This window comes from Lontra canadensis, unplaced genomic scaffold (genome assembly GCF_010015895.1).
Source record: "Lontra canadensis isolate GAN:19392208 unplaced genomic scaffold, GSC_riverotter_1.0 scaffold1, whole genome shotgun sequence".
NCBI lineage: Eukaryota > Metazoa > Chordata > Mammalia > Carnivora > Mustelidae > Lontra > Lontra canadensis.
Window position 1 is genome coordinate 4,057,858 of NW_022630995.1, and position 25,735 is coordinate 4,083,592.

At 38.9% G+C, this 25,735-nt stretch overlaps 1 protein-coding gene across 4 annotated transcripts in view; it reads right to left on the reverse strand.

Annotated features, from left to right (window-relative positions):
* Positions 1-25,735, reverse strand: part of BMP2K (BMP2 inducible kinase) — a 116,573-nt gene that overhangs the window by 15,436 nt on the left and 75,402 nt on the right. For 3 of the 4 annotated variants that reach the window (XM_032882717.1, XM_032882569.1, XM_032882509.1), the window contains 8 exons: positions 21,891-21,994; positions 20,868-20,947; positions 16,131-16,291; positions 12,027-12,223; positions 10,939-11,037; positions 10,008-10,189; positions 8,013-8,170; positions 1,428-1,538 (listed from right to left, as the gene is read on the reverse strand). In XM_032882717.1, the coding sequence (XP_032738608.1) occupies positions 1,428-1,538; positions 8,013-8,170; positions 10,008-10,189; positions 10,939-11,037; positions 12,027-12,223; positions 16,131-16,291; positions 20,868-20,947; positions 21,891-21,994 (1,092 nt within the window). The remainder of the gene's footprint in view (positions 1-1,427; positions 1,539-8,012; positions 8,171-10,007; positions 10,190-10,938; positions 11,038-12,026; positions 12,224-16,130; positions 16,292-20,867; positions 20,948-21,890; positions 21,995-25,735) is intronic. The other variant, XM_032882646.1, reaches the window with a different exon arrangement.

Genomic DNA, 25,735 nt, shown 5'->3' on the forward strand with positions numbered 1-25,735 from the left:
TTTTTTTAAGATTTTATTTATTTATTTGACAGACAGAGATCTACAAGTAGGCAGAGAGGCAGGCAGAGAGAGAGGAGGAAGCAGGCTCCCCGCTGAGCAGAGAGCCCGATGCGGGGCTGGATCCCAAGACCCTGGGATCATGACCTGAGCCGAAGGCAGAAGCGTAACTCACTGAGCCACCCAGGCACCCCCAATACCTACATTCTTGAGAGCTTCTAATGACCATTTTGAGATATTATACTTCGTTTGAAAAAAGAAATAGCATTAGCATTGGGGGTGTGAGGGAGTACATGTGTGCAGATTAGGTAGAAACAGTAAACTGTCTTCCCCACTCAATTAATGTTGTCATACCATTCATTAAAAATAATTTGAAAGAAGCAAGCAAAAAGTGACAACAAAATGGACTGTTTTCAATAAATGGCAAAGAGTAAAACATGGAACAGGAAAATATGTAGAAACTCCTAATTATTTTTGTGCATATCCTGAATAACCAAATCTAAATACTGAAAAGCTACTAACACTGCCTCGATGTAGTCATCAGAAATCCTGAACACCTATATCTTATTAAACTTATATTTATAAGTTTTTCTTTTGTTTATAAGGTGTGTCTTTTTTTTGTTTTCTCACTTGGGTGCATTTTTAAATGACAACAATGATGTTATTACATATACATAATGTGCCTGAGTGAGAAATATTTGGAAAAGAATGCTAGAACCGTCTGTCAACTCCTTATTTCTTCTAATATATCTCCTTTTTCTATGATCAAAGTCATTTTTTTCCATTAGGAACACACACACACACACACACACACACACACACATTTACAACAAAGCAGAACCCTATTCCAGCCTAGTATCTTTGACAGTGCTAACTGGGGGATTACTTAGAAAATATTACTATGGATATTTTTTAATGGTAACAACAATATTTAAATTCTAAATTGAAATCAAAGCAAAAAAAAAAGAAACTGAAGTTCACAACTGAACGAAGAGCAACCTGATACAAAATCACGAATACTTTTTAAATACAACTACGAAAGAGAACGTATAAACTAGGAAAATACAGGATTTTTAAGCAAAAGCTGAGCATAAAAAGATCTTTAAATGTATTTTAAATATAGAAAAAGAGATATTCATGCATGAATTTGTTTCACTGGTACCCAACAATAGAGAGAAAAAGAGAGTTTACGGCTCTACTGTGTACGTCAGCATTTTTCTATGTTGGCTAAAGACACACCTGAATCACCCAGTGGAAAGGAAGATTGTGAGGAAGACTGGCAGCAAAGGTAAAAATAAGTTTCTGTTTTCTGCACCTAACACCGAATCTTTACTTTGGCCTTATATTAATAAGGGTTTTTTGTTGTTATTTTTATTATTGTTGTTCTTGTGTATATTTTTAATTATGATGATGTTGCATATGTAACTTGCCTGAGTGAGAAATGAAAGGAAGAGAACCAAAAGGATCTTCCGGAGGACGGTTATGTGGAGCGGAAAGTGGGTCTACATTCTTATCTGGGGGTGCTCTCTCCTCGAGCCTGTCTGCAAAAATAAGATGAAACAAAAAAAATAAAATAAAATAAAAACGGTCTTCAAATTAAAAAAAAAAAGTGGTAACAGTATAAATAAAATTAAACAAAGCAACAGTCTTTTAGAAAAATATCAGAGTCAGAGTTCGTTTTTACAAGGATGAGGGGTAGCCCTGAGTTAACCGATACTTGCTTCTACAAAGGCAAGCTTCACAACATCATCTCAGCACCAGATTTCACAAATACCATTAACCCAATAAGTAACTTAGTCTGCTTTATCTAAATCCCCAGTTTTCTTCAACTTGTAACATACTGGACCTGAACTTAACCCAGCTTACTAAACAGAGGCATTATTTGGCAGATTTTCTCCCAAAAATACTCCGGGAAAAAAGATTGCAAATGGTCATTTGTTCATAAAACGGGCAAATCTTATTTCTCAACAGCAATAAAAAGTAATGGACTGTTACACTGATGTTCATTTCGCATATTAAATCATTCACACACACATACACACAGAGACTATGAAAAGCCTAATGACAGAGTTTATACTTCATCCCGCGGATATCTGAGACCTAGCGTGTGCCAGGCACTGTTCTAAGCAACGGGCCGGCAACATCGAACACAACAGAGAGTCCTGCCTTCTTGGCGTTTATATGCTGGCGTGCAGAAGCCAACAGAAAGCTGTGAGCATAATGAGACGTATATACAGTATATCACAAATCAAGCCACAGAGAAAACTGCAGTCCCGGGGAAAGGAAGTAAGGGAGTGGGCACAAGTCACAGTAAGATACAGAGATTCTGGCTGGGACCAGGTGAGGCAGCAAAGGGACACCTCGGGGAGAGCACAGCGGACAAGGGAAGGGCTGGGGCAAAGGCTCTCGAACTCAAGCAGAAGCCGTCCTGCCGCGTGTGACGACAGCAGCTGCCCCTACTTCCTGCAGTACGGATTAGCTTTCCTTGCTCTGACACCGCGTATCACAGGCACTCGATCGGCTGGGAACTCCCGATCTCCGTGAGCTGTCTCCCTAGCGTCTGATTCTTAGCAGTCCGACATACACTATTAGGAACACATTCTGCTGTTTTCAGGAATTTTAAGTACTCCTAGGACTACACCCTTCATGTTTAAGAGACTCTATGGGTCAATTACGCTGGTTTCGTTTGAGTTTTAAGATGTTGCAGGGTAGGCAGAGAAAATCCAAATACAATTAGAATTCCCTAAAAATGACTTGTAACTTGAGAATGAAGCAAAAAGCCCCAGGTGAAAGCAGCAATCCCTTAGGACAGTGCTTCCAAATTGAAGATGCATTCCAGTGAACTGTGCATCTGTTAAAATGCAGACAGACTCTGACTGGACACTTCTGGAAGGTTCTGAGCTTCATTTCTTAAGTTCCCAGGTGATGTGATACTGCTGGGTCAGGGACACACTCTTGAGAAGGCGAGGCCCTGGTGTCTATAATATCCTCAAGACACTGCGATGGACAATTCTTTAAACACCTTTATGACAACGGACACACTTATCAGCTTTTATGCCTAAAACTAATATCCACATGAAACGTGATATCCACATGAAACTTTGGGTTATCTGAAATTTTACTTAAAGTTCCATCGGTCATATAATAAGTGATAAATATTTTGTTAAGGCAACATATCTGACAACTGATTTATGCACAAACAGAAGCTCCAAGACTTAAGAGCTGCTTTTCAAATCCAACACTGTAAAGGGCAACAATGACAATTCTGGTGTGGACAGAGTGAGGACAAAGGAAAGACGAAGTAGGACAGGACAAACGGAAGAGACTATCTCAGAGTGAGAGCCACAGCATATCAATATCCAAGATCCCTTGTTCTTGAAAATCAAGACAGTATGTGTGGGCACTCAGGTCTAAATTAGGACCAAACTTCCTTTCTAAACCATCTGCAGCATAATTGCTAGGATTCCCGTATGAAACTCAGTAACTCAGTTACCTGTGGGCGCTACACCACAAACCTAATGCATCAGATTTATCTGAGCAGGACTTTGGAAATCTACACTTTAACATACTCCCCAAATTCAGAAAAAAACAGCACTGTACCAACGGTTCCCAGCATATAAAAATGCAGTTACCACTAAGGTTCTTTGAATCCTCATTCATTGGTAGATTATCTCTATCAATTTATGGTTTCAATTCACATAAATGTAGAATAGCACCGTGTAGTTAGAATAAGAGTACAAACATTACCATGTGAGGATAAACTAACATTTTTTATATAGTGAGTCCCATAATTTTAAAATATGGAGACACTGTTCTATGCAAAGTTCATTCCCCCAATTATTTCAAAACGGGAGTCAGAATAAACTCGCTATGAAATGAATCACATTCTCACTGTGTCACAAAACAGAGAATCAATTTATCCAAGGCGGACTTTTGTTAAATCATCTAGATTTCTAGAGTTCACAAAATAATCTGGGTCCCAGGGCACAAAATACAAAATAAATACATATATTAATTTTTTTAATTATTAATTACCTATAATTAAAAACTGATGAAATGGTATAAGAGCTACTTTTCAAATACACAGTCACTCTTAAAATGAATTTAAGTTCCATTTTCAAATCACTGGTTTACATTAGAGCAAAACCAGAGCTTGATTTGTCCAATATTAAGAGACTTACCTCCTCCCCCTTCCCAAAAGAACTGTGTTGGTAAATAAAGACAATATCTTTTCAGGAATTTTAATTGATACAGATGGCAAAAAATAAAGGATTTAAAAATCCTAGAATCAAATTATATTCCACAATATCATCAGAAAATTAAAATATTCTAATAAGTTAATTCCGTAGCTTATTTGGATAATGGCTTGCGTAGCCAAAAAGGCTAATGAGTAAATTTGTAAGTATAGTCTTCATCTGATACTTTTGAAACTATTCTATTTGAAAAGTTGTTATTCTGCACTAAAGGAACAGCAATATACCTGAATTAGCTTAAAACTGTGAGAGTTAATGCTTTACAACAAACTAATACAGATGTTTACATCTATTTCTTTCCGTGGCTTCATAGAAAAAACAACACATTCAGTAGAATTTGCAAAGCAGCCACAGTCTTTAGGTTCTTCTATTCCTCCTTTCAGTTATTGTGATGCAGTTTGAAAAAGAAACAATCATCATTAACAAAAAATAATATTCCATTAAGTATTACTTTTAATTAGCATGCAGAGCTACCCAACTATTTGAACAAAGGCAAGTTAAAAAGTTTCCCAAAGCAAATACCTGTACTCTAGTGTTTAATGTATTAAATTTTATCACAGTTAGATATCTAAAGTTTACATACTAATCGGGAAGTTTTGATATGAAAGACAAAAATACAAGTTTTTAAACTTTAAAAATGTCATTGAGATCAACTTATATTGATTTAATATTTTGACTTTAAGTAGTACAGGTGAAAAATTCTGAAGCATAAATAATATTCAGTTACACTGAAAGCAAAAGCAAGAATCTGGTTTATTTTATATGTTAAACCCCTTTACTAACTGGTGTATGGATGGAATCAACAACTGTTTTCTTAAAGATCACTGAAAAACCATTTTTTGTTAACAATTACTAATATTTTGGAATTCTGGTATGTCAAGATATATTATGATTTTTAAATCACCTTTTGGATAACACAAACATGTAAAATATTTCCTAGACACAATATCCTTTTTCATTTTAATAAATAATATTTCCCGTCTTAAAAATAAAAACTCAAATGGCAATGTACTCTTCTGAACAATCATTACATGGGCAATGCCTAGATTTTTAAGGACCATACATAAAGGTATTGTTTCTCACTGGAGAGCATTTCAGAAACCAAATATAAATTATTTCAGAAAAGACTATGGAAAATTGTTGATAAAATCTGTGCTGAGATAAAAGGTAAATTTGCTATTCCAAATGTATTCCAAATACTTTACTTATTTAGAAAAAGTTTTTAAGGACAAAAGAACAACCAGTAATGACCAAAGTTCATTTCCATTACACCGTCAGTCTTCCACCGAGACTCTTAAGGTTCCGAACGACCTTTTTTCATGCCGCAGGTAATTTAGCCCCTATCAAGTGGATCAAATACCAGATGCCTTATTGCTTGTGAATGGAAGAGCTGCTAAAGATGACTGAACATAGGACAGTTAAGTTACACTTTGGGAAGAAGTCTTTCTAAACTACACTCTATATATTAATGATTTCTTTATAAACTTTCGTAAAGACATTTCACCTTTTATGAGCACCATTATTACGACTATCAGTTATGAAGAAGAAGGCAGATACTTTCCATCGTCTTTCTTGCTGTCATATGTCACTTCTGCTGTTGATGTCATCCACCCACAAAGCCCCTTCTAATGTGGTTTTCTAATTGCCAGCTGAGAAACCTGATAGTTTAGATACAATTTTTAAATGCCGGTTAAAGGGCAATAACCTTGAGTTGGAGCCTAAAGATTTACACAGAAGACGAGGAACAGGGAATTGACATTTATGGAGTACCCACATTCCTTCAAGACATTATTTCCTTTAGTTTTCCTGATCATCTTATGAGATAGGCATCACTATACCCAGCTCGTTAAGTTTGGAAGTGAGACAGCAGTTAAGAGACTTACTGAGATTACAACCTAGGTAAGTGGCATTGCCAAGGTTGAGAATTCTGGTGCTAGATGCCAATTTAAGCACATCAGCCTTGTGACAGGGAAATGATTTCAATAGCTCATCTAGACACTTGCCCAAATGGCTGAGTTGCTCCAAGTCTGACCTTCAGAGAAGTTCCTCTCCTGAACTTTCATCTGGAACTTAGTATCTTTCCATAATTAGCAGGCAATGAAATCTAAATTCTTTGGCACACACATGTGTGCACAGATACACACAAAAATGACACGTTATCTGACCTTGAAGTCTGAAAGCAAATAGCTAGTTAAGAGTTTCACAGGCTAAACCCAATTTTTATGAAGTTATGTATACATGAATTTTTTATTCTTCCCTATACGAAGTAAATAAAACTTGCTTACCGTTACAAATTCTATGGAGCTGAGAATGACATATTTTTATTTATAAGGTACAAAATAAAATGAATATTTTACCCATTCCATAACTGATGGGGAGAAGAAAAAAGAGAGGAAAGAAAAAGGACGAGTTTTACCCAAATAGTAGAAAACTGCTTTAGCAAACCCTCAGTTACTATCCTGGAACACATTAAAATGAATATTTCAATTTTACCTTTTGCTTTCAAAATAACCCTATAAATTATATTGATTTGGGTAACCCATATATCACCCTGCCGTCCCCCCAAAAGAAAGAGCTACTTTATTTCCTTTTCTAGAACTTAGCTTTTCAGACTACTCAACATAAAGGTATACTAAAAATGCCAAACAAAAAAGTCATGGTTTAAAAAAAACTTTCTTTAATAAAAAGATGTAAGTTTGGTTTTACCAAAGTTGACAAACCTTTATTAAAGGTTCAAAACTCATTTTATGTATGCATTAATCATCAACTTAATTTTTCATAGTCATATAACCAATATGTAAAATACAAATTGAAATCTCAAACAACTATTCTTACATGAATTAAGGGCATTTATAAACTTTACATAAAATATATATCATTTGGGAACAAAGCAACTCATCTAATAATTGTTCTCATGAAGCCAGCTGCCTGGAAGAGAAGAGAAGCTCAGAACTATGATGACAGCCCATTAGGACCTTCTTTACACATGCAACAGAGGAAAACACACTTGGATACGCGTGCACATGCACGCCCGCACGCACACACATGTACAAGCCTCTGAAACCTGAAAATTATCTACAGACTCCAGAAGTGAGTTTTTGCAACCTCCTCAAAACATTCCACACTTCCCTTTTCCGAAAAAGAGCGTGCGGTAAGGCTTGACATATATAGTAGGTAGTTTAAAAAAAGGCAAAGATTCCAAGTAAAAACATTGAGATATCTGATTCAAAGTGGAAAATAATTTATTTAACTTTTGCCATATCAGGACAACAAAGCAGCCCTTTTATGTCAGCACTCCTTAAAAGGGCATTACAAAACATTAACATAATGTAGTAGCCCATGTTTTCTTTCAGGCACTTTCAAAGGGCATCTCGGACCCACAGTGTCTTCTACTGCATGTGCAAGAAAAGAGAGCTGCAAAATGATCAGTAAGCAAGATTCGGATATCTCCCTTTTCATTTAAGTATCAATTTTTCATGTTTTAGAGATATTCTGAATTAACATTCAAAGATATGCAGTATTTAAGTGCTAGGAATCAGCATGTTACTAGCAATCCTGGGTTTAATAACTACTATCAAGCAATTGATTTCAAATGCACACAACATAGTTCAATAGTATACGTAAAAGACGGCCTGATTTTTGCCCTCAAATGCGCAAAAAGAATTTTCTATTTACCACCTCAAAACAGTCTTTGGCCTTGCTGAATGATTATAGAGCTGTGATTTTACTGTGAAGCAAAATAAGCCTTCAAGTGTCCCTTACTTGATCTCAGAAGGTCAAATTCTCTGTCCAACAGTTCCTCTTCCGTTAACTTGGAGAAATTATCGTCTCCGAAAGGGTTCCACCCCGACATGTCAGGTGGGTTACTGACATTCCTCTGACTTGTAAGATGTGCAACTGCCTCTTTATCAGCAACTGACCTGTAGTAATAATTAAGAAAGGAAAAGAAGAGAGAAAACATTAGAATTCAAAATTCTCAAGTGCCCTAATTCATACTTCCTAACTAACTTGGAAAATCAGATGCTTTTATGATGATGAAGATGGCAGATCTGGGCACAGATGGGACAACCCCCCTGGAATTTGAAATGATGTGTACCCTTGGGCAAGCTCCTTAGAGTTCTCTGTCTCAGCTTCCTCATCTGTACAACAGGAGGCACTCGATCTCCCTCATAAGTTTACGGAGAAGATTACTTAATACATAAAAAGCCAAGAGAATGGTGTCTAGAAAAAGAAACCAGGACTTAGTATTATGATGGTACTAGGGAGGAGCCCTAAAGTGGTACTCAGGTGCCACGTCAGACAGGATCCGTCTAAAATCACCACGGAATAAGACGGTCCCACGTCCCGGCTCTGCTGAGACACCGCGACAACTCTCCGTTTACAGAGGCATTCTCTACATAGTGACCAAGGAGTGCTTCATGAATTAGCTAAAACTAGATGAGGGTTATTTTCTACATCATAAATAATTCATTGTATTTTAAGTATCCACATAGTCTGGACGCCAGAACCTCTCGTTTTATGAAAGTTATCTACTAGGCCTCTTGGCTCTTAAGAGAAGGTGAGAGTCTAATGATTCCTTAACTTAAGAACCCCTGGTTACCTCTCTTTCAACCCAGCCTGGAAATACTAGAGTAGGCAAATAACAAATAGTTTGGCAAATACCAATCTGAATCTTTAAACCAGCCTCTCATCTTATGCCCTGCTCTGCACTTAGACACACCTGTCCTAATTCCTGCATCTAAATGTTTGATTTAGGAAAATACTTCAATCAATCCATGTTTCCTCCCTTCCTCTCTATTTTGATCGTGCTCTCTCTCTCTCTCACACACACACACACACGCTGGGAGGTATACTACAGCAAACTGTATGTATATTTTATCCCCCTCTCGACCGACTCACTGAATAAGTATGCTACTGATGTTGTATTTTCTCAAGCCTAAGTCCTAGCCAAAGCTTGCAGACACCTTTTCCCAGTTAATGCTCATATACTGAAATAATATTATATAGAACCTCTTCAGAGTTCCCATAATCAAAGTTCTAATAGCGACTTCCTCCTACATATCTAAAAATATTAGGAAATATTCATAATGGTCAACAGATTTTTCACTATAAAATCCTGAAGCACTCCCCAATTCAAATCTGAATTTGAGAAAATTGACACCACAGTTCTTCACCGTAATGTTTTCAATATGAATGATCCATGAAAATAACTCTACTAACCAGCATATCTAAGTAACCAAAATACACCAGGCTGTGGTTGTAATAAGCTTGCACGATCTTATAAATGAACCAAATGACACATTACTATTTTTTGCACCTCTCTGAATTAAACCAAACTAGACAAACTTTATGAGTATTATCAAATTAATTGAAAGTAATAATATATATAAGTAGACAAAGTTAAATTAACTTGTCTACAAGGATTCCTTTTTTTAAACTACTAAAGTAGCCCGTTAGGACTTTGTTTCTATTTAAATTACAAAGACTGTCTTAACATATAAGCCACTAATTTCCTTAGCCTTAAATGCTGCTAGATATTGTGAAGCCTCACCTGCAAATAGCAATTATTAGATCTGACTGATGGAAAAGCAAGGAAGGACAGGGATCCTCAGGGTCGGGAAGAGAGGACTAGCGCGAGAAAAGGGGGGACTTTGCAAAAAGATGGGCTTGCAATTCAGGAGCCACTTGGTGACTCCACTCTGCATTCACACCCACTTCCACGATCATGCCTTCTGCATTCGCCGGAAAGATACTTGCCTGTTGGCACTATAAGAGGAGTCCACTACGGTTCCAACCTGAGCTGGGAGGGAAGAAGTGTAGGAAACTAAGGCGGACGGGAACTCCTGAGGGGACGTGAGAAACTCGGGTGAAGCCTGGGGCTGGGGCTGCGGACGCTGCGCTAGCATCTGCTGCAGGAGAGCCTGCTGGTACTGCTGCACCTGAAACGAGACACGCCGTTCCCCAGACAGGGCTTGAGGTCACTGAAGCCCGGTCAGCACCACCCTGTTTACTACGTTCTTCCCCTTGCACGCCGGCAGCACCGTCAGGAGCCTGAAAACCAGCGTGCGCACGAAGGAGCAGTCTGCGACTCCAACATCACAGCAGTGAACAGAAGTCTACTTACGGAGCTGTCTGAGTGCGGGTATGACAGTGATCATTTGCAAAATATACAAACATCAAATCACGACATTGCATCCCTGAAACTAATAGAATGCTATGTCAGTTATACCTCAATTAAAAAAAAAGTTGTGAAGTTAGACTCATGTGACAGGATTCAAAGATCTTCCTTTGAACAGTGTAAGACAAGAGAGTAGTTTATAGTCACTAGTACAGCAATTGCTATAAATTTGCTCTGAAGCAAATGCAATTTCCCATTGAGTTTCTTTTTTTATTCAACAGACATGTGCCAAATGAAAGAGACATATGACCAAATAGATCATTTCCCTTATACGAGGAGGGAGGAGAAAAATACCATCTGTCAGTTACAGTGTTCCACGTTCAGGTGCTACGGGTCAGACCAACGTCAGGCTGCTAAAGCACACACTACTGGCTTTGGTAAGAATGTGTTAATTAACTGACTTGAGTCAAATCTGAATAATTAAATTCTGAATAATACCATTCATACTGGGAATTCCCACACTGGAATGTATTCTCAGAGAGAACTATCTAGAAGTTACGAAACGCTTACCATTGCAGGATACTGTGAGGCAGAAGGCTGCGGCTGATACACGGAATGCAGCAAAACCTGTTGCTGGAGCATCTGCTGCTGCTGCACTGCGTGCTGATACTACAATGAAAAAAACAAAGAAATTCATCAATATCAGGCACGCCTTTTTTGTGCCATTGGTTTATTTGGCTTGGGGGATATTTTTTAGTACTGAGCTCCCCATCGTAACAATGATTTCAGTACTAGGAGTCCAAGCATCAATGTACAAAAACTCTAGTCCATAACTGACTGTAACTTACATGTGCTCACTGGAATTGCATTCCCAGTGCACTTTAAGGATGCTTGGAAGAAAACTAACCCTGACACATTTCCCCGCTGACGAGAATCCCTGAAATGACCTGGGTCCGGGACTCACAGTAAATTCCCAACCTCTTTTATCTCCCCTTCCACGATGCCTTCCGGCAATGCAGTGGCACCTCCATTTAACTGTTCTGCTCCGGGTCTCTTAATCAAGACCAGGAGAGGGAGCCCCCCACGAGAGGTGCCATGCATTTACTGGGCTCAACACATTTCAGGAAATGATAGAGAGGGAATTGTGACAAGTCATTAAATATGAAACTGCTTAATGAAACTAGAAATTTGCAGGTTCTGATAAGGCAAAGGGCAGAACAGAACTTAGGGTCATTTTTTGTCTGTGTCCCTTCCAACTCTAAATGCCACCCCTCCACACACACACACACACACACACACCAACCCAGGCCTGGGGGGGCAGGGGCGTACCTAGAACAAAAGCCCAAGACAGTTTTGTGTCTGAGAGCCTAAATGCCACCTTTCCAACAATGACATTCCTAAGCTGTTTCTTAACTCAGAGCATAACCTGAAAAAGATGACACTCATCATAAAGGCCATGCTTACTCAAAATGCCAATGACTAAACATTTCTTGGCTTCATAAAGTCCTGATGCAACCTACTTCAACAGGAGATTCTTCAAGAATCTCACAGAAGGCAAGAAAATGTGTTTTCTTCAATAGTGTGCAAACGGGGCGAAGGCTGCCTTGGAGCCAGAGTCCCCGGGGCCCCCGCCGTGGGTACAGAAAGTGGAGGGTGACCTGCTGCCCGTAGGCGTCCTGGAGGAGCTGCGGCGGCGGCTGCGGGGGCCGGTGCTGGAGGTGAAGCTGCTGCAGTCTCCAGTCTCCCTGCTGCAACTGCTGCAGGACGCGGTGCTGCTGCGGGGGCTGCTGCGGGGGCTGCTGCGGGGGCCCCTGGCCCAGCGCCAGCTCGGGGCCACGGCCGGGTCTCAGGGCTCCTAAAAGGGGTTTCAAAAACGCAGGTTACCATCCTCAAGAGTTCAGCACAGCGGCCGGATTTCGTTCTGCCTCGCTCAGCGCCCCTGAGCAGGCCGGTCCCTCTTCTCTCCCGCGTGCGCTCGAGCACACGGCCCGACGCGCTGTTTCCCGGAACCTCAGGACCCGGAACGTTGGCGCATCAGCCACGACCCTGAGCCAGTCGACCTCGTAGGAACGCCGCGCCTCCGAGCCCACCCGCCTCGTCCCGCTCCTCGCTCTCGACTAGCCCAGGCGCTCGGCGCCGGCCCTTGCCCGTGCGGTTCCCGCCGTCTACACGCCACATTCGCCGAGCTTTAGCTCGCGTCCCTCCGGCCCGTTCCTTCACTAGGGCCTCCTTCTGCCCTGCGCACGCCGTCTTCGCGGCCGGGTCCGGCCCAGGCTCTGACGGACGGGACAAGCACTCCCTGGTCTAGGACGGCCCCGGAACCTCCGTTTAACAGACGGCAACAAGGGCTCTGACGCTAGTCCCACCGCCTCCTCAGCGCCTATTTATTTATAAGCTTCCGAAATTTCACCCAAGGCAAATCCTTGTCAATGAGAAAGAGACACACAGTAGCAGAAGGGAAATGCGAAATGCCATAGTTTCCGAGTCACCATAAAGTCAAGCGCAGCGCTGTGAGCCCGGGGAGGAGGAGGAGGAGGGTGCGAGGAGGGAGACGAGGATTCTTTTTCACCAACATCGTCAAACCTCCCCAGACCTTAAATCCAACACCCTGTGAAAACAGTTTTACAACTTCTTAATTCTAAGGAAATGAGTGTTGATTATAATTAGTCTTGAAACGTTCATAAAAATATTCAGAAGAAAATTAAAACCATAATTCTACCACACAGACATTACCACCATGAGCCTTTTAAGTGTATTTCTTCCCTCTCGGTAGACTATTAAAACCGCAGCTCCCCAGCTATGTTCATCTTCTAGGACCCTGACGTCTAACTGTGACCACCCGTGACTGGCGGTGAAGCCGGGGCGCAGCAGGGAGCATCCTGCGGTAACCCGTGGGGCACACCCTCACCTCACAGACTCTGACTTCGCTCTCGTCACCTCAGGCTAAGAGGAGTCCCCGCTTCTCAAGCCCAGGCCACAGAGCACCAGAGAAATCCCAAACAACATAACAATCCTACGTGGAAATGGCGCTTGCAAGTACGTCATTAAAGCAGCGCGCTATCATTCCCCGTTTTGCAAAGGACAAAACGAAGGCTCAGAGAAGTGAAGTGAATTCACCGGGAAAGTTAAAGGCATACTGTAAGAAACTTCACAACACATATAGCAAAGAACTAATACTCAGAAGACGTAAAAACAAAATCTGAAGGGCAATAAAAAATAAACAGAAACAAAGCAATCTCACAAAATTATGAAAGATAATTCACAGAAGAAAACAAACAGTAAACATGAAACAGTGGTATTAATTAATCAATAATTAACATAAAAACAGATATTTCACCTATCAAAAGGGAAATATTTTAAAAAACCAATACTATCAGGTATTGGCAAAAATAAGAATCAAAGGACACTCACTGTTGTTGTGAGTGTAAATTTCTGAAGTCTTTTTGGACGGCAATGTGGCAGCAGCTGGCAAATTTTAAATGAGTATACTCTTTAATATCTTCCTCAGAAAAATGCTCTAACGTGGAAATCAAGAGTCTGTTTTAAGGATGCTCCAAATACTGGAAATGACCTGAATGGTTACATAAACTGGTACATTTACACCGTGGAATATCATCTACCTTTTAAGAACTACATGGTAGATGTGTATGCACTAATGGGCAAAGCTCTCCTAAGCAGAAGAGTTAAAAAAAAATCAAGTTGCAGAGAACTAGGTGTAGTATGAGTCCCTTTACCTTAAACACAACCTAAGGATTTCGTATCCAGGCAGTTGTGTGCAAGAACATAAAAAAATACACCCAGGAAATGCATACTAACCTGCTGCTAGTTTTACTCCACGGAAGAAAATAATGGAGACTTTAATATTTTTCCCTGAATACTACCATACTGTCTGAATATTCTAAAAGAACATATTTGTGGGTCATTTCTTGTATAATATTTAATGGGGGAGAAATGTTAAAAGATGCACACATGGCAGGAGGGAAGGAATATTGCTTTTTCAACTCAAGCTGGAAACATGACAAAAAGAAACGCAGTCCTTGCCTTGAGAGCAGGCCTGACCCTCACAGCCCCTAGTCAACAATTTCACAGACGCTCATGTCAGAGGAGGCTTCCTGTCACCATGGTGGACCCGGGCAACACGACCACCCCGTCATTGCATCTGAACACCGCCAGGGTCAGGAACACTGTCCAAGCCAAAAAAAGACCAGACCTCTCCCAGATGGAGCCTTGCTCCTATGGCTGACTGCTGCTTGGACACCAAATCTGAGGTTTTGCTTCCCTCCTTCTAGAGAAGTTTAAGATTTATCAAAATACCTATGGTATCATATTCACTCCCTGACGGCATTCAATCCACAGCAAAGTCCCACTTCCTTCAAGCTTCCCCCAAAATACCGAAAACAAGCCCAAATCCTTCAGTAAGTCTTTCAAACACCATCTGAGACATTCCCACAGATTCCCATGATATGTGAGTAATAAACCCAATCTGTTCAAATACAAGTGTGTTCCTAGTGGTCTTTGGCTGGAGGGCATTGATAAACGATAGAGAAAACTAATAGGATCGCCAACCCAAAGTGGTAGGAAAAAAAGACAGAGAGAGAGAGAGAGAAAGAAAGAACAAACGAACACTGAATGCTTACTATAAAACAGAACCTTCCCAGATACCACACACCTTGTCATGTATTTCTTGTAACAGGAAAAACAGCTTTTATTCTCATTTTACAAGAGAGAACAAGGAGGCTAAGAAACAGACACAAAAGGTTTCAACTTCCCCTATTTTCCCTTTTCCATGAAACAATCCTCCATCTGGTATGCCTGGTCATGACAGGAGGACACAGCAACGCATCAGGTAACATAAACATTACCTTTCCTGAGTATAGAGTTAACAGTAATAGTAGCTAATATTTAACATTTCTTAAGGACATACTACGTGGCAAGGGATTATATTAAGCAGTTATGTAATCCTCACAGCAATGCTATCAGATAGGTACCAGAACTTTTATAACATACATTACTAAGAAATGGGAAAAACAGAACTCACATTCAGGTTCATGAGGCTCCAAGTATGGGCTCTTAACCATTAGAGAATACTAGCTGAAAACATCTTAATTTAAAACATTTTAACATTAAAACAAAACAGCTATATCATGAAATAAAGTGCAAAACAGTGTTTTCTTGAGATGAGCCTACAAGTCATAACACCAGACCCTTGCTAGGACAAGTTCACTATCTAATATTAGAGATTTTCTTAGGGAATTTTTTTCTAAGTCCTACACTTTATCATAATGCTTTGAAGATATTTAAGATCAGAAAAATAAATCTTCTCAAAATCAGATGAGAAGACAGGTTTCTGTGTTGTACTCTCCACGTGACCCAAGATACACTCCTCCGCCAGGGTTCTGGATGCAGTGGAAAGACATACAACATTTTAAGACAAGAGTTTCAACCCCCTCCTTTCCAACACGATACAGAATTGTCTATACTCCTGAACCTTATTACCAACCTCAAACCCTACTAGCTGAAGACTCTATGGATAAGCAAAATGGAAGCTTTTTGTACCAAACGATTATATTACCAGTAACCGCTTTTGCCTACAACTTTAGGAAAACAATGGGTTGAGTTTATCAGACATCAGTAGAAAGTTTCTTAAGCATTAAGCGACCTGCTTCACAACAGTAAGCTGCCAATAATTTACACTCCTAGGAAATCAAGCCATAAGGTTTAGGTTAAAATAAAGGTGACAAGGTTGGCAGGGCTGTTATTACCTTTAGGTCTGTGGTTCCCGAATTCACCAGGAGCGGGGACTTTAACAGGTGTTGCTGAACTCTGAATGGTCAGCACACTGGGTGTGGCAGTAGTGGAGTTGGCCTTTGGTCTCTGTCTTGGTGCAATTGAGGTTTCTGTTGGTCCAATGGTATCTGTTATTCTACAACAGAAGAATATATTTCATTCCAAATCCTGGGATTATTTCTAATTCAGTATTTGTCTATAAAGGCTCTATTTCAACAGATGCATTTTAATTATTATTTTAATTAATTTAATATTTAATTAATTAAGTATCATATTAGTCCTCTTGGCTTCTTCCTCTCTATTCTCAAGTGTTAAATGTTTAAAAAAGGTAGGAAAGTAAATAAAATAAACCTAACCATTTTCCTTAAACCAGTATGCTCTGCTACCATCCATAGTCCACCACTGAAGCGGATAGAAAAAGAATACAGGCTTGCTCTTAAAGAGACAAAATAAAGGAAACAAACAGAAACCTTCTCATAAGGTTCTGGAGAGAATCAGGAGCCAATTCTCTAAACCAGTCAGAAAAATAAAAAACAAGAAACAAAAAATAACAGTCTCCCTTAGCTTAGACTCTAGATCAAGAAAGAAAAGACTGCCCTCCAGAGCTCACAAAAGAACCAAAACTTTCAAAGAGTGGAGCTACCTGTTCACATTCAATTTCTTGAATCTTCAACATGCTTTACTTAGAACAATGAATGGAAATTATGCAACATTTTCCCCACTAGAACTTAGCTTAGGCCACAGACAGGGATGGTCAAAACAGTAAGCATAGTTTTGAAAGCAAGAACACTAAGGGACACATTTTCTTTTCTTTAAAAAAAAAAAAAGCCAGGGGAAATCTTTAACTCACATATTCATCAACTTATTTTTTCTATAAATCCAGTACAAAAATTCAATTACTTTCTAATAGCATCATATGTTCACTTTTCAACAGGACTGCCATAAAATCTCTTCACCAAGTTCCCTCAGCACCTTTTCCAATGACTTGGAAATGAAAGTCTGCACACATGATTTACCAAGTTCTATCTGCTGCATTTGGAGAATGCCCGATATACAGTAACTGTATAGATGCACGGCTCTCCCTTATGTCTGTGCATACCACAAGAGGGAGCCCTCTTAACTTTGTCAGAGAAAAGAATTGAAACTAAATCGAAGATTTTAGATAGTAACAGAAATATACTGTAGGTGTGTGGTTTTCTAAAATGACATTTATGTTTCAGATGGGATGGGTTATAGTACAAGTCATGAAGACTGAATTAAAGGCAATAAAATTATTATGTATACATATAACCAATTGTATCTCATCGTAATGATAATCAAGTACTTACTGAGTTCAAATTACAGATATGACACTAAAACCAACGCTGTACTCCCTAAGTTCAAGTTGGGGACTGTATATCCTGTACAGTCTTTTATCTGTCTAGCCATTCTTTATTAAGTGGAAAGGATGGGCCAGACCTCACCCTGCCTTGTTCCCGTTATAAATTGCTCTGTAGAGATTCACAACACACGAGGGCAGCAAACCTCTAAAAAGCATGTTCAAAGTTCTACAGACTTTAGTGTAGCGTTTCCTAATGTATTTTACCAATGTACCAAGATCTATTATATAATTACTGATATCCAGCAAACATAGCACAATATCATCTTCAGACAATTTACAGTATACCCAGGAAGATATGATACACGTTCATGAAAGTACAGTAAAATAAATGCAAGACAGTAAAAATAACCAGTGTCAAGCTAGTACGGTCAACAGTTTCATAGAGGAGTAATTCTACCCTTAATCTAATTTGGCTATGAAGGCTTCAGGTAGGCACTAGAGGGTAAAAATAAACACACTTTCATTAGACAGTAAAAAAGAAATTAAGCGTTCTGTGTGCAGAAATGGGAAGAAAATGCCTGGGCAGATTAGGCAACATGAAGGCACAAACTCGCCTCAAACAAAAGACTGAGTAATCACTGGTAATGCCACCACCGTAAGGACTCATCTGCCCTATTACAGTAGACAAAGCTGTTTCTCTGCTTCCCTCCTTGTCTTTCCTATTCCCTATCTCCTGAACAATCTCTTAAACACAGACTCTCTCCTCTTAAAATACTTTAGTGTTTCCATCTGCCAGGACAGTAATTCTCAATCCCATTTTCAGACATGAGTCACAAGCCTCCCATGTTTAACAGTCCCAAGAGCAGATGCAGGTTTTAAGGAGGTAGAAAGGAGCTTTTAAGAAAGAAGGAAACCAGGATGCGATGTCTCTCAGTAAAGGCAGGGTAGATGGATAATATTCATAAAAGCTCTAAAACATGTAAATCATGATACTAGCTATTTAAAAATTTCTCCAATCACCTGTCCCCCATCAAGAAGACTTCTACATGAAAAAAAAGACTAACTTAATTTTTTAACTAGGTTTTATAGATACTTAAATTTTTTCAAGTACTTTACTGATTCTGTCAATAAAGAGAAAATTTATATTATTGACCATAAGCACCAGTGAACCTAATTTTTTAATGTAATGTACAGATTTAACCTAATATGGATAGCACTGTGAATTTTAGTCGCACTATTTCATTTGCCTATAATTGTATAGCTAGGACTTCTGTCATGGTTAAAGAGATATTCAAAGCATCATTTTTGTTCACTTGACTCATGCTTCTTAAAAAATCTGTGTCTACTTTCTTATAGATTTCATCATTAACACAATAATTACTTAAAAAACCACAATAGGGGCACCTAAGTGGCTCAGTCAGTTAAGGGACCGACTCCTGGTTTCAGCTCAGGTCGTGATGATGTCATGGGTCTTGGGCTAGAGCTGGAGCTGGCAACACCTCCCAGCTCACCAGGACGTCTGCTTGAAAGATGCTCTCCCTCTGCCCACCCCACCGCTCACACTCTTTCTCTTTCTCTCTCTCAAATAAATCATTAAAAAATAAATAAGATTTTACAGACCACAGTAAAATTGAACTGACATGTCCTGTGGTAATTCATAACTGCCACCTGGCTCTAACAGCAGTTGCCAACTACAGCTGTGTCACAGACAAGACAGTCGGTCAGAAGAGATTCCCACAAGTTAGATGGAACTTTATTCCTTCAGTCTCTTACTCGAGAGAGTATTTTAAAATTCAAGTGAATGAAGATAATATTTTTAGACTGAGGTCATATTTTTTAAACAAAGTCATTCATAAATGATATTTAACAATTTACAAACAACAAATTATTTTTTATTATTATAACAACACATCTCACACAAAGTCCCAAATAGTAGAGCGGACTACAAAGTTGAAAATTCACCGGCTTCAAGCCCAAAGTCCAAATTTTTCAGCATGCCATACAGACCAAGTTGCTCGGGACGGCATCTAGCTACCGTTCCCCACCACTGCCGTCTATGTCCCCTTATGCTTCAGCCTGGCACGTTGACAAAGGGCATTCTTCCTGCCTGAATTGCCTGTCTGCTGTAGTTTCACTCCCCATCACGTCAGGTGACATTCTGTCCATCCAGCAGCAAGCCACAGCCCCAGGGAGAGGAGGCTTTCTCTGCTCCCAGCTTTCCCTTCCTCCACTCTCAGAGCTGCACAGTAGCTATGTGTGTATCTACCTATGTAACGTAGTATCTATACATCTAACTGTTCTCTTGTCTATCTTCATTAGAATTTGAGCTCCTTGAGAATAAACACTGCTCCTTTTCCTTTGTGTTTCCAGGATCTATATCTTACATATAACAGGTGCATAATAAACATATTTTATGTATTTCATGTCAAATAAAATTTTACCTAAGTAAAATACAAAAAAAGCTCTGACTGGGACACCTGGGTGGCTCAGTCAGTTAAGTGTCCAACTCCTGATTTCAGCTCAGGTCACAATCTCAGGGGCCTGAGACCGAGCCCTGAGATGCGCTCTGTGCTCAGCGGGGAGTCTGAGATTCTCTGACGCTCTCTCCCTCTGCCACCCTCCAACCCCTACAACTCGAGTGCTCATGCTCTCTCTCAAATAAAGATACCTTTAAAAAAAGGAGGAAAAAAAGCCGTGACCAAGATATCTCCCCACATGCAATATTATGTCTGATAATCTAAATTATAATCCTGTTTATTAACTTTTATAGACAAAAATAGTATAAAAAACCATTAATTCAATCATTGATCAGACACACATCTTAACCTACATAATACATATCAAACTTAGTACAATAACAAACTATGAATGATAATTTAAAACATTATACTTCTTTATCAGTCTTAAAAGAATTAGTTATAACCATTTATTATAAGTTATACATAGCAATACATATTCCAAATATGTATTAGAATACATAAAAGAACACATGAATTCAGAATACTCTAGTTTGCTGTAAGTTCTTTCCTTAAATTAAAAAAAAAAAAATACTAGCTATAAACACAATACAAAAATTTCATGAATTAGAGTTACCATGTGAAGAAATAATGACACCCTTCAAAATGACCCAATGGAACATCACTCGTTGCATAGTCACTTCCTAACTGCTGAGGGTGAGCATTTCGAGTAAGACCGATGTCAAATCCCATACCTAATGCAAAAAAGCTCATTTTATAGTTGCTATCTAAGCTACTCATCACATGCAATAAAGAACATAACATTTTTTGTGTGTGAAAGTGATTATTTAATCAACGATACTAGCTAGAATTTAAAAAAGAACTACACACTTTGTAAAAAATATCTTTCCCGATCTCAGCATAGCTTTGCCTACCTGGCTTTTATTTGGCTTTTCCTAGAAGCTGCTTCACTAGCAGTCATCGGTTCAGGAAGAGCAGAAGGAACAGAAGAATTCTTGGAAGAAAAAAATAAAACTTTTCATTTTCGTTTTCATTTTAATTGCAGAAAGTTTCATTTAAACAGTATGGATATACCCTTGAAAAGTACTATCAAGGAAATACTACTTGCACCTCAGATGCCTACGACACGCTCACATGTATTTGCCAGATCTAATCTGCAAATATCACTGCACGGTACCCAAATGTCACTTTCATATTCATGTTCCACAGACACCGTTGGAAAAGAAACAGAACATCATCATCAGATCCACGTCACAAACTGGTAAATATCAGATTAAAAGAAGGATTACAGTATACTTGTAAATCAGTGACTATTTTCCAAAGGACTTTGGAAAAAGAAGCGAAGCCCAAGAGCTGAGGGAAGTGTTGTTTCTACTGCAGATAACGCTCATCACACCACTCGTAAAGGTCACCAAACACATGCTCTCCAATGTCTTAGAGTAGGCACCCAAATACACATTTGCTGAATGAAAAGCTAAAAGTCCACAAATGTCAAATCAACCTACTTTCATTACTAGGTTAGAACTTCCTCACTTTCAGCTTCGACAGACAATACACTACACTGAAGCTTCAAAAAACAAAAAGAAATAGTACCAACTTCCCTATTGCTTTAGTGGGATGAACGAAGTTTAATGCACCATAAAGAACTATCTGAACAAGAGCCAGAGTAATCTTTAAAAGTTGAGACTGGGGGCGCCTGGGGGGCTCAGTGGGTTAAAAGCCTCTGCCTTCGGCTCAGGTCATGATCTCAGGGTCCTGGGATCGAGCCCCGCATCAGGCTCTCTGCTCGGCGGGGAGCCTGCTTCCTCCTCTCTCTCTCTGCCTGCCTCTCTGCCTACTTCTGATCTCTCTCTGTCAAATAGATAAATAAAATCTTTAAAGAAAAAAAAAAAAGAAATGGGATTTTAAATTCATATCCTACTTGAAAAACTACTCACATTGATGTTGGAAACCGGACAATCCTTTTTGGCAAATTTAAATGCAAAATAGGACACTTGAAATATGTCAGGTCTGCGCTCTGGATCTGGTTCCAGCATGAACCCTGAAAGAACAGATTAAACTGGTAAGTTTCACGGAATACACAGAAGCTATATAGGGGCGCATTAAAACAATGAAATGAATATACACACTTTTCCATTCTAAGATCAAGTGATTCTAGTAGAGTTTGCTCGTGTTCTAGAAAATATACAAATATACATATATTTCTATATATATATAGAATATATACATATATATATATTCTATATATATATAAAATATAGAAAATAAAGAAATTGTTATTTTCTACATGAACCTGAAGCATTAACTGAAGCTAAAAATGGTCACGGAAGAGCTCTGCACTGGAAGTATAAATAAACAAATAGAAATGTTCTTCTCAGAAAGTGACCCAAAACAGTGAGTTTAGTGAACACCAGGGAATTATTCAAGAAATTTCCAAAGCCACAGTAGAGGTCTTTATTTTATTATCTGAAATACCTCCACTAATTTTCAAATGATCCTGAATCACTGAGAAAAGATTAAGTTGTTTGTGCATTATGTTTAACAAAGTAGTTCAGGGTTGACACAACCGTTTTCCAAAAACATTCTTTCTTCCCATACTGATGTTAACGATATTCACCCTAGCTCTTATTTCTACATATTATTCACATCACGTTCAAAAGTATGAGTAGAGCTTTATGGTTCTATTATAAACAGATTTCACACCAGTCTTACAACATTGCTTGAAATACCTGACTTTTTCCTAACGAAAATGATCTTTTTTTCTAACCGAATGACTACTTTTCTATTACATCACTTATTCACAAGTTCACAAAAACGCTGACATCTACACTCAATTCTATAACTAAGAAGTTCATATTTTGTTACGACATCTCCATGTTCTAACTCTGATTCACTGATTAACTCTAAGTTCTTACAATGTTCAAACCATTTTTTTACAATTTATTTATTTTACAGAGAGAGAGTGAGTTGGGGTTGGGGCGAGACACAGGGAGACAGAGAATCCTGAAGCAGACTCCCGCTGAGTGTGGAGCCCAACGTGGGGCTTAAACCCTGGACCCTCAGATCATGACCTGGGCCAAAACCAAGAGTTAGCCACACGGGCCTTCGCCTTCCCACATCGTGGCTTTGCCTGGCATCGGCTGGCCACGTCCCATGGAATGTCTTCCTTGCCGCGGGGTCAGCCAAGAGGGAAAGCCTTTGCGCCAGAAAGCTAGAGCCTTTCTATAGCAAGTAGAGGCACCCCTCAAATCATTTTTAAACCTATTTGGAAAAAATGCATAGCATCAATTAGATAATCTTCTGAAACTTGCTAAGAAAATTATGTATAGAAAGATCTAAGTATATAAATGGGTAAATTAAAATTAGAAAAAAAATAAATCTTCCTTTCAAATTTAAGTAATATTTGAACAAACAACATACACTACATCTCCAACATCATGATAAACTTAGGTTAAAAACACGGTGTGCCTCAAATGACACTAAGTACAAACTTAAAAATTGATTCAGGAGATTCTAAAAAGTCAGTTTTAAAAAATATTCTACATGAGGGAGCCTGGGTGGCTCAGTCCGTTAAGCATCAGACTGGATTTCAGCTCAGGTCATGATCTCGGGGACCTGGGATCCAGCCCCACCCACATCAGGCTCTGCACTCAGCAAGGAATAAGCTTGGGATCTCTCTCCCCCTCTGCCCCTCTACCCGTGCATGCGTGCATTCTCTCTTTCCCTCTCTCTCTCTCTAAAAGTAAGTAAATAAATCTTTAAAAAAAAAAAATACTCTGCATATAACTTGACTTTATAGACTTAAAATAGGTCACTTATAAAACTGATTATTATTTTGTCACCATTGTTAGATGTCAATAACCAAAAACATTTATGTATTTAGTTTGTATTCAACTACATTCCAGAGAAGATTCAGGAACCTACAGGTTTATTTTATCCTCCGAAATCATATTTGATCTTGACACCAACAAATATTAAATGTTTTAAAAAGATAACAGCACATGACATAGAAATAAATTTAAACAGACTTTTAACAATAAATGCTTATTCATATAATTTTTTAAAAACAAATCACAAGAAACTTATCAAATTCACAAACTTAATCTATTTTTCTATACTAACGATTAAGTTTATTTGGCTTTTAAAATCTAATTTCAACTGTAGTTAATTATAAATATTTATTCCTATAAGAGACCTGAAAAAGCATACAAAACTATGAGGTTTTGGGTTTGTTTTTTTTTTCCAAAGACTTTATTTATTTGAGAGAGAGAAAAACAGAGCAGAGAGACAGAAAGCACGAGCAGGGAGAGGGGCAGAGGGAGAGAGAGTAGCGGGCAGCCCAACATGGGGCTTGACCCCAGGACCCTGGGATCATGACCTTAGCCAAAGGCAGACACTGAACCCAATGAGCCACCCAGGCACCCCAAAACTATAAGATTTTAAGTATATGAGAAAATTAATACTAATAGAAAAGTAATGGCTAAGAGCCCGTGCCCACCCCCACAAAAAAACAACAGGATAATGATGTCAGTAAAGAAACTGCATATGATTTGGTCCTATAAATGTAAGCCAAAAATTTAGCTACTTTCTAGTCGGCAACACAAATACAGCAACATGACCTATTACAAGAATCACAGTATCCTTAGCACAAAAACAAACCAGGTGTTAAGAAAAAGCACTATTCCTAATATTGACGGCCATGAGTAAATTCTCCCAAGTGTTTCTAAAGAAAGTTCATATAGCATGAACAATGTCCTTAAGAAACTGCAATGGGTCATTCCTTCTGTGATGACCGGTAACATCACACCTAAATGCAGTTCAGCAGAAGAAATTCTGTAAGAGCAGAGAACAGCTCAACACAACAATATACTTTCCTGGCCTGACTTAATCTAGGAAAAGCTTTTTAAGTATCTAGAGTGGAAAAGAATGATCCTTCCGGCAATCCTATATATTTTTTTCTTTCATAGTAATGAAACGCATTAAGAGCCAATAAACTTGAGATTTTATGTCCTCTAAACAGTATCTTTACAGGTAATCCTATCTCCCAAATTAAGCACAGCACAATATCTCCCAATGATTAGGCAACCAAGCTGTGGGGAGAACAGGTATCATCTTCGAACCAAACAGAAGGACCTCTAACTCCCACGTTTACATCTGCGAAAGCCAGTCTAGTTTGCCTAACTGTACTGATCCCATTTATGGAACGTAAAATCAATTTAAAAGGTCACAACTGTCATTTATTTTATAGACTATAAAATATAGAGTGCATTATTACGGTAAGCATAAGCAATAGCTCATGAAACTTACTTCATGCGCATGTGTGTATATGCACACACGTGCACCAGGTCATAATTAACATGTATTTTTTACTATGGGCCACAGTCAAACAGTGTGAAAACCACTGTACTAGTTACCTCTCTCTACTACTATAACTCATTCCTCTCCAGGAAGAAAAGAGTGATTTGTCTAACTGTTAGCTAGCAAAAATAAATAAGCACCCACACGGATCAATTTCTGAGACTTTCTTTCAGGATGGTTCTCCAGACAGAAACATTCTCTCTGAAGCCATGTTTGGTAAACGGCCTGCTTCTGGAAGGGAATCTGTGGCTTTCCACCACTGCCTATGGTTAAGTACATTTGGGGACTGAACACAGATGAACAGGCCCATTTGCCTTCAGATCTAAATTTCATTCTGCAACCTGCTTTTTAGTACTAATGTCGACAGTTTTATCTGATGAGCTCCTGTGTCCCTCTGATTTGGTTCTAATTCAAAAGTATGAGG